The 12,865-nt window shown below is 40.0% G+C and overlaps 1 protein-coding gene across 1 annotated transcript; it reads left to right on the forward strand.

Annotated features, from left to right (window-relative positions):
• The first annotated feature begins 8,719 nt into the window (after nt 1-8,719).
• On the forward strand, nt 8,720-11,159 carry LOC124134800. Its single transcript, XM_046499844.2, has 3 exons — nt 8,720-9,059; nt 10,141-10,296; nt 10,823-11,159. Exons 1-3 carry the CDS (start codon nt 8,864-8,866, stop codon nt 11,035-11,037), a joined length of 567 nt encoding a protein of 188 aa, XP_046355800.2. The 5' UTR covers nt 8,720-8,863; the 3' UTR covers nt 11,038-11,159.
• The last annotated feature ends 1,706 nt before the right edge of the window (nt 11,160-12,865 follow it).

The raw sequence follows: 12,865 nt of genomic DNA on the forward strand, positions 1-12,865 counted from the left end.
TTTGCTACAGTCATCATCAAGATATTGACGAGCAAAGCAAATAAGGCCAGACGTGGACGCATCCCTCGTTTATACGCGCTGGTTGGTATACATACCCGCTTGGTTGTGCTGAACCTCATTCTCATGCTGTTACTGATGGGAGGTGTCGAACCCAACCCAGGTCCGGATTCTAATGATGGCGTACAAACTAGATCTACTGCTGGAGGTAAAGGTGGAGAGAAGCAACTTACATTATCCTCAAAGGCAAGTGAAAAAACTTTACAAACTGTGTTGGATGAACTGAGAGAAGTGTCATGTAAGATAGACAAAATTCAGCGTTCTAATGATGATATGAATCTGAAACTTCAGACTGTTGAGAGTACACTGAAGGTGGTTTTAGTGATTTTACTGTTTATTTGTTGATTTTAGAAAAGCCTTTGATTGTGTAAATAGAAAATTGTTGTGGTATGTCATGTTAAATAAGGGTATACATGGAAAGTTATTTTATGTCATTAAAGATATGTATTTAAAAGTGAAATCGGCTGTAAAGTTATCAAATAGCACAACAACTTGCTACTTTGAAACGCTAAGTGGTGTACGCCAAGGCTGCACCCTTAGCCCTATATTGTTCTCTTTGCTTATTGTTGAATTAGAATCAATGTTGCACTCCTCCGGCGAGAGGGGAATATTTGTGAGTCAAGAATCTCTAGACATTTTGTTGTTATTATATGCCGATGATTTGTGCATAATTGATGATACTGTAGTTGGTCTCCAACGAAAACTTAATATCCTTAAATCTTTCTGTACTAAATGGGGTTTAAGACTAGTAAGACTGAAATTTTAGTTTTCAGAAATGGTGGAAAACTTAGGAGTACTGAGAAATGGAGGTTGGGGGATGTTAATGTTAATGTATCTACCTATTATAATTATCTAGGTTTGTTATTTTCAAATCGGCTGTGTTGGACGACTGGTATCAACTCTCTTGTTCAGAAGGCAAATAAGGCTCTGTTCGTCGTTAAGAAATTACAGCATTGTTTGAAGAACATACCTGTACATATACTTTTTAAAATATTTGACATTCAAATTAAGCCTGTATTATTATACACTTCAGAAATATGGGGCTATTCAAAAATTGCAGCAATTGAAAAATTTCAGATTAAATTCTGTAAATTTACTATTGGAATTGGAAGTCATGTTACAAATGTTGCTGCCCTTGGCGAATGTGGTAGATATGGCTTATTTATTGATTATCACAAGAGATGTATTAAATATTGGTTGAAATTGTTATCTTTACCCAGTTATAGATACCCTAAGCAATGTTATTTAATGCTGAAATCTTTAGATGAAGTTAATCGCACTACATGGGTAACTTGTGTCAAAAGACTATTATTCAGTTATGGATTTGGCCACGTGTGGATTTCGCAGGAAGTTGGTAATGAGACCCTCTTTATTAATGCATTTATTCAAAGGTTAAAAGACTGTAACCAACAGACAGGACTGGTATTGTAAAGTTTGTGAAATACGTAAATTATCAATTTATAAGGAATATAAGTCATTGCTAACACTTGGCACTCTGTGTGTCATTTTTGACGTATGTTTTGTTTGTTAAGAATTGGCGAGTTGCCATTGATGGTAAATTTAGGTAGAAGATGCGGTACAGAGTACTGTAATAGGCAGTGCAGATATTGTAATTTACAGGAAATTGAAGATGAGTTTCATTTTATGCTTGTCTGCCCATGTTACAGCTATTTAAGAAATAAGTATTTACCTATTTATTACTCTTCCAATCCTACCTTATTTAAATATAATACTCTATTATCTTGTAACCGCACTAGTATTGTAACTAATTGTGTTAAGTATATACTGGAAGCACTTGCAATCCGAAATACTGTCACTTAATACCCTCTGTCATCTGCCTCATACTGTATTTTTCAATGAGTATTTGTACGTGGGCCTATGGCCTTTATAGTGAAATAAAGAATTGAATATCAATATACGGTCCCGGCTATTGGTATCCAGAAGTGTGACCTTGCAGTGTTTTGATTTTATGACGAATATCGCCACTCCCCCAAAGCCTCTGTGACCCTGGGGATAACCCACAGAACATTTAGTAAACACTGCAAATTTGTCGTTAATATGATACAGGGTGTCTTCATTCTGTCCATCAAGCCATGTTTCACACACAAACATTAGATCACAGTGGTCTAATCTGGAGGATAGTTCACGCTCGCTTTTAACAATGCCTCGTATATTCCATGTTGCAAGTCTGCTTATGAGCATTATTAGAAGTAATGGTAGCATCACTTTAAGTTTAATACATTTCACCATAATTATTTATTGCTATGGAATGTGCGTGAACTATCCTCGTCCTGACCATACTAGTATTTCCTTGGCACCCACTCGCGGCAGTTTACATTTTCTGGCCAAAGCGTATCATGATCAAGAATGATTTTTCCACACTGAGGAGACACACTGATAGATATTGTGTAAGTCGGATTATATCCCTGCCAGTGTTTCAGTAGGGAGATCTTGTGGATTATTACACCCCTCTCCTTGGCATAGGTAGTAATGGCATCTTGGACAATATTAAACGACTGTTTCGCACAAACATGTGACAATACAAATCGTTTAGTTCTGGTACGTGATGCCCCCGAGAATGCACGTTTCCATTCTTGAGAGAAGTTAACTGTGCGCTGTTCATTGGTGTCAATGTGTTCCTCAATGGACTGGTTATCCTTTGTTATCTGCAGGGTGTCGGCGTGCCTGGTCTGTGGGGGTTGAGTAACACGCTTGGCTGGAGCTGAGGCCTGGATCAGGGGACACTGGCTTTGGGCTGGTGCGTGGGGTGATGGAGACAGGCGCTCAGCTGGGGCGTGGATGTCAACAGTTATCTCCCTTTCATGGCGGGATATTCGAGCTTCTGGTGGACTCTTGACTGTTTCTGAGTAGAGTAGTTTATCCCTCGTATTCATGCATTCTATTTTACCATCGATTGCGCTTGGTCGCTTGTTGATTGATGACATTGTCTCGCACAGTTTGTCTTTCAATAAGATATTTTTACGATATACGAATGGCCATGAGATTAGGTAGGTTGAGATCAAACCATAGTGAACATAATTCAAACAGTCAGTCACAGATAGCCGTTTTTCTTTACGCCTCAAGCAACTTATAGCCATTGAAAGACGTAACACCTTGCGGAAATAATATACTGGACAACAAAGGTTCCTTTGACATTGAATAAGATTTAATGCAAAGTTATGTTTTTTACCAAATCTGAAACAATTTCGGTTTGCAACAAATAAAAGACTCCTGTAAGTGTTCAAATGGTTTAATTTGCCATACTGACTTCAGAAAATGCGTGATTTCATAAAATAAACCCATGAACATGCCAAAATGTCAATTTACAAATCAATAGCGTGTGTGTCCACCTCTGGTTGCGATGCAAGCAACACATCTACGTCTCATGGAATGGACCAGGCGTCGCACAAAGTCCTGTGGGATATCTGTCCATATCTGCTGGAGCATGTTTCGAAGTTCCTGGAGTGTCTGTAGAACACGTTGTTGACGTCGAAGGCGCCGATCCATCTCCACCCACATGTGCTCGATTGGTGAGAGATCGGGGAGCGAGCCGGCCAGGGGATGACATTCACGTTGTTTTGTTGAAGAGAATCCTGAACAAGTCGAGCAATATGAGGCCGGGCGTTGTCATGTTGAAAGATAATGCCTGGGCCATGACGAAGCAAAAAGGGTAGAACAACAGGGCCGATGATCTCGTCGCGGTAGCGCTGTCCATTGAGATTTCCCTCTACCACTATCAAACGGGTCCTCTGTCTTGCTGTAATCCCACCCCATACCATAACGCTGCCGCCCCCGAACCGATTTTCTTCCTTGACACAATGATTGACGTAACGTTCACCTCGACGTCGGTACACTCGAATCCGTCCATTGCTGTGTCTGAGGTGAAATCGAGACTCGTCAGTGAATAGAACTTGTCCACACTGCATGGCCGTCCAGCGTAGAAGCTGTCTGCACCACTGTAGACGTGCTTGACGGTGGTTCCTGTCAAAATGGGACGTCTGGCGGGTCTTCTGGCGACAATCCCTGCACATCTGAGGCGATGACGTACGGTTTGTGAAGATATTCGTCGAAGGCCAGGGATGCTTCTTGCAGTCACTGTTGCTAGCTAGAATCGATTTCGTAGGTGTGTTGTTCGAATCCAGTTGTCTTGTCGATTATTGGTTACGCGTGGCCTGCCACTCCGAGGATGGTCTCTGACTGCATTCGTCTGTTGCCAATGTTGCCATAAACACCAATCGTCTACAAAGCAAAGAGAAAATAATTCAGGGTTTGCCATATCAGATGATTTATTACATTGCCTACTTGAGCGTAAATATTGATGTACATGACAGTTAATTTTTATTATTTTTCATTGCAATATCCATATACATATACACAGTCACATTATTCAGACGTGTTCCTTTAGACATTAAGATTTTAAGCAGGTAGGAAGCTGGTAGCCAGGAAACCACGAAGCCAGGAATTTGTCTCAAAGGAATGTGTCAATACAGTACAACATAGAAAAAATTTCTAGATCTCAGGATTGGCACTAGAAGAACGGGAGTCAGCACATTTGCGTTCTACTCCATACACACTGGGTGAAATGGCAGAAACAACCTTTCTAATCGGCATATCTAGTCCCCGCAATCGCCCAAACTGTTTTGGTAAGACACTTCTAGATCGTCAATTCTGCTTGTTTCAACAATTGAACTTCGTGTTCAACACCTTCTGACAGTAGGAATATAATGTGAAAGTGAAAGTACATGTAGAACTACACCAATCTGAACTCCATTCACCAATGAATCTGTTCGTGTTTTCGGATCCGGACGAAGAAAGGTATATTGCTGGTCCCAGCAAATGTACCACCAAATGGTATCTAAAAACTTAAGCATAATCCTTCATGCAATCAAGGAAGGACTTTCTTTACATTCACAGAAAGTGTTTGAGACAAGGATTCTAAAGAACTCAGAGGATTTGTTTGATCTCAGAAACCTACCAAGTTCTATTATGTCAAAACACGTGACTTTTCAACTGTATTCACCACTCGACAAACACTTCATAAGGGAGAACTTCATTCCTTGATTCGCAGGGCAGTTGTCCCTGAACGAAGTGATCACAGACATAGTTAATTACTATCTTCAAAGGTTCGTGAAAATTTGTCAAAATTGAAAGCCAGTGTCGTCTAAAGTATATGAGAAAACAATACGTGAAATGCTGGTATCTATCCACAAAATCTATCTACGAAGACTTCAATGAGCGTCATACTACACTTGCTCAAAGGTTGTTGTGTGATCAGGGGTACAACCTTCAAAAGCTAAGTAACGCTTTCAAGATGTTTTATCAGACCAAAAAACGATGGCTGATGCTATGTCCTATTTTGATTCGTACCATACCATATGGTCACTTGTTTCTTCAGGTGAATGAGGGGGCACGGGTGGCCCAGTCGTCTAAGGCGCCGCGATTCGCTGTGCAGAGTTGTGTCCCTTGGGCACGCCAGAGACCTATGATTGTTGGTTCGAATCCCGGTTCGCCCCAATTATGTTTCTAGGTTTGTCAGCACCATACCCGTGCTCGTGGGTTTCACCGAATTTGTAAACGTCTGAGACCTGCATCACTTCGGGCTTTCCTCTCACATTAAGCTGACACGCCGCGATATAACTGTAATACTGTTAAAAGCGGCGTTAAACCCAACTCACTCACTCACTCAGGTGAATGAATTAACTTGTCTTTGCAGGTATTTGACACGGGTGTCACTGGGTGAGGATACGCTCACCTTGTGTCATAATGTTTTGATAAACATATACTAATGATATAGTCGGAATCATACAAGGATTATAGAAAGGATTTTGTAGCTTTTATTATCATAAAAAATTTCAAAGCTCTGAATATTTATGCGTAGATCTACAGGTACATATGAAACTGCTGAGGTGGGTTCACCTGATTCTTTTATTTCTTGTTCAGGTGGGTAAATCAATAGAAGGGAATTTGATACTTGACCATTATTGAGCTATATCAGATCATGGATATACGAGAAGCATTAGTTAAACTTCTTGACGAAATACCTGTGTTTCGGTTTTGCCAATCCGAGCGGAAATCCCAAATCACATGCATAAAGAGACACCGGAAACTCAATCGGGTATATGGCCAATTCATGGTCGTCGGGAACTTATATATACAGAAATTAAATTAAGATTTACAGGGAAATGTTTATAAATTGCATTGTAGGTAGATTTATAATTTCAGAATTTTAAGTGTTTCATCAATTTTCAAGCTTTGATCATTGTTCCAGACATTTTTGGTCTGTGTCTTGCATCTGGCCACCGAAATTGGCTCAGCAAAAGCACTTCATTGGAGGATCGCTGACATTCAAGTTTACTTATACGTCCGATCCAAATGCGTATAAGGTGATATTTACTTCCATAGGACATATATGTATTAATTGCAAAGAAGTGTATGTACGTGCATTCCCACTGAAATATTTTTTCACGCTGTACTTTTTATATTATAGCCCATGCTAAACCTTTATTTTTTCCATTCAGTGCTGTGCTGTGCACGGCACAATATGTACAACTGAGTTAGGAGACAAACACTATTATATTTACAGATGCTATATATAAGTCCTGTCTACTACAATTTTATCAACAATTTAGACAACTTAAGATAAATATCGAATGCCACCATGAAGAAGTGTCATTGCGTTTTTCAAGAGAAATTCATCACATTCAGTGTGGTATTGTTTCGGGAATGTGGTAACTTCTTAGAATATACACATACCGTGTTCCATGTGATTGTTGACTTATGTCTTGTAAATGTACTTACTACTGTTTACAGTGATTATATTTATAAAGGCAGGAATTCTGAGTGCATATAAAACTCCTCTCCGAAGTTGGTACCATTGACTCCATAACAATACGGAGGTAAGCATTTTACTTATGTTGGTCCAGGAAGACTAATGGTGAATCGGGTAAATCCATGTAATAATGATTGAAATTGTTGTTTAAACGATACTAACAGTCACGAACATCCCAATTTCCGTTGCTAACTTGCAAGTACATCGATAATGTATAATAATAATAACAGTTCATATCAAACGATATTAACTGAAGGTACGTGTACCACAAAATGGGTACACTGTTTCTGTCATTTTTCTATGTCAAGTTAACTGCTCTTACTGTGAGTGTTGGATCACTGTTTGAGAAAACGGTCTGATCTAAGACCTCGGAAAGAGCACAGTTATAACTCGAAAGTAAACGAATGAAAGGACTATTTTGGAAAAGGGACTTCAGAGACCACCTACTCTCACTCGCATCTTAATGTTACAGTCAGATCACTGACAAAGTAGCAAAGCAAAATGAGTTTCAACAAAGCGAAGACTTCGCCAAGTGAAATCGGCAAAAATTCGGGTTTTCAAATTGCATCTACATCGAGTTTATACGCAGTATGTTGAAAAGGGCAGCTACTCTGAATGGTCGTTCGCTTGGTCTGCTGGTCTGAAAAGTGAAACAGAAAAATATATAAATGTTTGCCGCTCAGGACCAGTCACTTCCCACTCGAAACACAAAGAGTGACGTTGCATCAAAATGTAAAATGTAGATTATGTAATGAACATTCCTGCACATTGTCAGTGGATGTCCAGCTTTGGCACAGAGACAATATCATAAGCGACATGATGGCATGCCTCAATCCTTTTATTACCGTCTTCGCCATGCTTGTGGCTTTGACTCAAGAGGCCCATCCACGGCACGGCCGGGAATTTATGAAGAGCATCATGGAAAATGATAATTATAATATACTTCTTTGTAATAGCTCCATATACAGCCTTCGACGTATCGAAGCCAAAAAAAACGATCTTGTCCTTTTTAATAAATCCAAAGAAATCATTTATATCATGGAATTCTCTGAATTCTGACAGTAATATGATTGGTAATATTCTGGATGACCATGGCAAATATGCGTACCTTGCTTACGGAATGACACGCCTGCATCCCAAGTAACAATTTGTCCTACTCTCCATTGTTCTCGATGTATTAGATTTGGTGCCTCCCAAATCCGTTGACTGACATTGGTAGTGTACCCGGGTTTGCTGCCAGGACAGCCCTTCTGTCAATCTGGGCTATGCAGAAGGCTGCAGTGTTTGGAAGACTTCCCATTCCCAGAAAGGTTCTTTGTGAGTTTGACCAGGCAGCACTTCCCGAGAGAAAGTCTAATTTGCTGACTGGACTGCGTGTAGAGGAGGCAAGGAGCCTGGGCTGATGATGGGCCCAACCAGTCTGACTGTTTGTTGCATTCATTTATTTTAATTTGTCAAATATGATAATTATAATAATGTCCATTTTGATAGCACTTCTTCTACACAATGCCTAGTTCAACCCCAGTAAATGGAACAGTGTACATCATGATTGCAGTCCCTGGTCCTGATGAAATATACGCATTCGTGGTCAGTAAACAGAAAACTATATGCATTATTCTTCACGGGTCTTCATTCATGTCATAAGCTCCTTGATGTAAACTGATTTCGAGGAAAATAAATAGTCGCCAAGCTCTAAATTAACAATATTTCGTTCCTAATGTGACTACGATGGACGAGATGTTATCAATATTCAGGCGGCGCATCAACCACCTAAATCTGTCGAGGTGCGTGTATATATATATATATACACCACACAATCACGTGACCCTATATAATGTAAACCTGAATAACTCAAAGTAGTTCATCATGTGACCATTTTATTTGCATTTTCATTATCTGGAAACCAATGAAACCTCAGTGACTATTTAAAGGGATAGCTGAGTCGGATTTGGAATTATTCCCCAGAAAGCGTCCGAGATGACACACGCAGGTTGTTGTGGTACGACTTCGGTCTTGGTCAAGGTGTCAGCATTCTTGTTTCTCTTTGCATTTGGCCTTCTTCTTCTGGGGTTCGGGACGCCACTATGGAGTGCAAGAGGAGGTCAGAACGAAGGACTCTGGGAGAGGTGCACCGGGAGCGTATGTGTCTCAACTCCATCTGATCCACTAGGAGGTATGTCTAAAATGTGGAGTGTTCTAAATGTACGATTTAGATAACCCAAAAGATAAAGTGAAACGAAATATATCTGTCTTCACGTGGATGGATTCTATTAAATAAACAGCTCCTTAACACAATAACAAGTAATATTTATGGATGACAACGCCTTTATTGGGATGTAGAAAGCAATTAACGTCTTATTATAACCTTTAAACAAACCATCGGGATGCATATTTCAGTTTTATGTGAACAACAAGCTAATGAAACTGTTATTACAGTATGCTCTATGTCAGTGCAGATAGAGAGCATCGATGTTAAATTCTTATCCAGTGAAACGGGGGCTCGGATGGCCCAGTCGTCTAAGGCGCCGTGATTCGCTGTGCAGAGTTGCGTCCCTTGGGCACGTCAGAAACCTTTGATTGTGGGTTCGAATCCCGGTTCGCCCCGATTATGTTTCTAGGTTTGTCAGCACCATGCCCGTGCTCGTGGGTTTCACCAAAGTGATAAACGTCTCAGATCTGCATCACTGCGGGCTTTCCTCCCACATAAAGCTGACACGCCATGGTGTAACTAGAATACTGTTAATAGTGGCGTTAAATCCAACTCACTCACTATACAGTGAAACGGCGGTTGCTCGAACTTCATGAATTTTTGGTTGCAACTTTAAGGCACAAATGTACTAGCATATTCTGATCGTCACAATAGTAGAATGGTGGTACTTCGTTGGTCTCGAATTACAGAAAAATCGATTATTTTCAGGATCGGAGAGATTGTGAGTAAACGAGGTTTTACATTATCTAATAAATATAAGGTACACGCCATGTTACAGTACATTATACACTTATCATGCAGATCAACAGCTGTTTTATATATTAGAGAAGGTACGCGCCATGTTAACTAATGTATCATTATGCACTGTATCTTACAGGACAAATCTTGCAGATCAAGACTGGTTTACATAGGTCTATTGGGGAAGGAACACACCATGTTACAGTACTTTATTCACTGCATCTTGCAGATTAAGACTGGTTTACCTATGTCTATTTGGGGAAGGGCCACACCATATTATTGTATCATTGTTCCCTCTGTCTTGCAGATGAAGGCTGGTTTATTGCCGTGCAAGTGGTTGTGACGATTGGCTTGATCCTTGGTTTTGTCGGCGTCATACTTTCTTTCATCCTCCTGTGTGATGTCGCATGTATAAACAAAATTGTAATCCGGATTGCAGCGATCATACACGCCTTTATACCAGGTAGGGAGTAGTTACAGTTCCTGTTTCCAAATGTAAGAATTCAACTGGACCATTCACATCTGTGTACCGGTTTAGAGAGGTTATTGTTTCCAAATGTAAGAATTCAACTGGACCATTCACATATTTGTACCGGTTTAGAGAGGTTATTGTTTCCAAATGTAAGAATTCTACTCGACCATTCACAACTTATTGTCTGGATTCCGGGTAAGCAAAGCTATGCTTGTCGTAAGAGGCGACGACATAGATGCATATGTTGTCAATCACTGGATTGTCTGACCAGACTCGATGATTTACAGACCGCCGTCATATAGCTGGGATATTGCTGAGTGTCGTTGAACAATATTCAGTCGATCAATAATACCATTCCTAAATAAGAATATTCAAAACAGAAATAAGTAGAAAGTGTACGCCCTCGATCAATGGTTACCCTTATGATACCAAACTCAAACATACAAATACAAATATATATGTAACTAAGGCCTTCTAATCATAGCATGTGCTGATTCATATATATATCTTTTTAAAGCTGCCTTGCTCTTGTGCGGTTTGTTTGTCTACTGGATCAGAGGCGAGATATATTTCGCCGTCTTCTATCTGGGGTTTTCCTGGGGGATCACTCTTATTGCCGCCATCGTCTTCATCGTCGCTGGCATACTCCTCTCCATCGACATTGACCGCTTCTGCAACAAGCCTGTAGAATGTGATGAAGCTACAGCAACATGCTGCACACGCCTTGACTAAACAGTGTCCAGGTCGCGATGTGGTCAATAGGTCAAAGGAATGAAGGCATGTCATAATGTATTATGTATAATGTATACTATCTGTCAATGTATAATGTATACTATCTGTCAATAAAGCAAATTTCGTATATGCCTTGGTGTTCTATCATTACGATATACGAAATAGCCATGAGATTAGCTAGGCAGCGATCCAATCATAGTGAACACCATTCAAATAGTCAGTCACAGATAGCCGTTTTTGTCTACGCCTCAAGCAACTTATAGCCATTGAAAGACGGGAGTAATATATGTAACCACTGTCGCACTGTGAGTCGTACTGTTGGAATACTGTGTGCGTGCGTGTGTGTGTCTGTCTGCTTGTACTAGTCCGAACTAATGTCAATTTAATAGTGCTAGCCCAATGAGATGCCATGCCGCAGTTTAACATGAATAGCCAACTCAGACACAGTATACAGACTCCAAGCCGACCAGTCCTTGTTTTAGCCTCAACCTTCTGCTCGCCGGGCAGATGCTCTAGGCGGTCTTATAAACCGAGGACAATTAATTCGTTTAACCAAATTAATCGCCTAGGTTTTCCCATGGACTCGCACTTGTAGGCTCAGCAGCATGCTTATGATTTTAGATACATATATTAAGAAGGTCATATAACGTGTTATCTTTAATTCATGTCCAGGGTAACCAAATTCCCAAATGTTTTTTCATCACGATGAAGGTCTATGATCGATTCCCCACATGGGTGTCTGCACCAAGATGTCCCCGGCTGTAATGTTGCTGGAACATTGCTGAATGTGCCGTACTATCGTACGTTTGGAATTACGATAACACCGTGGATGTATTGTCTCTACTTTATTCCACGTACCAAGCCGAACGACCGGAGCCGTTAGATATCCCTCCCCGCAGACCTTGTCGGATCATCCTGATCATTTCTGGGCCGACTTGCACAAAGCGATCTTAGCGCTAAGACAATCGTAAGCCTATGTTAAAGTATGGGAGTTACCATCATCTTAGCGCTAAGATCACTTTGTGCAAATGGGCCCAGGACTCCAGCTAGCTCCATAGCAATTACATACATTAATACATAAAGTCTATTCTACCCATGCACATGCACTGTTAGTGATTCTACGTTCCCTACTTTGTTACACAATATAATATTTATCTTCATTTACAGTTTTTCAACACAATTTATAAAAAGCACAGTTATATCGATGAACAACAATTAATTCATATTTCTAACATATTTATTACTACGATAGTACTATAAAACCATACTCACTCTTTGACACGGGGACAAGGATTACTATGTTGCCACAACTCCGTATAGATCCGCTGATCGTGTTATGGTCCTTGTTTTGCTCGATGGTTTCACAAAAATGGCAAATGTTTATGGCAGGTGACACTTTGTATATTACATCCATTTGGCTGCCACATATGTAATGCAGTTAAAAACGCCCCTAAACCTGAGACACTAACGTTCTATTTCACTCACTCACTCCGATAAATGCACATCTAAATAACTTCATATATACACATTTACTTCATAATAAAGATAGATATGTTGCGTTCCTATTTAGACAGGGAAAGAAGCATTATTACCTTGATCAAAGGACGTGGCATAATTGTTCAATGGTCTAGGATATTGCATAACTGAAGTTACAGTAAACAGAAAACCAAAATACAGCTTCGTTCAATTCCCTCTCTTTTGTTTCAGTAACAACGCTGGCAAAGTGCTGATACCTCACTAATATAGCCAAGAAGTTGAAATTGTCATTGCTATATATTGTCATTGCTTACCCTGATAATAGATATTGTCTGTAAGATTATGTGTCAAT

This window comes from Haliotis rufescens, unplaced genomic scaffold (assembly GCF_023055435.1).
Source record: "Haliotis rufescens isolate VD_foot unplaced genomic scaffold, xgHalRufe1.0.p SCAF_3, whole genome shotgun sequence".
NCBI classification, from domain to species: Eukaryota; Metazoa; Mollusca; class Gastropoda; order Lepetellida; family Haliotidae; genus Haliotis; species Haliotis rufescens.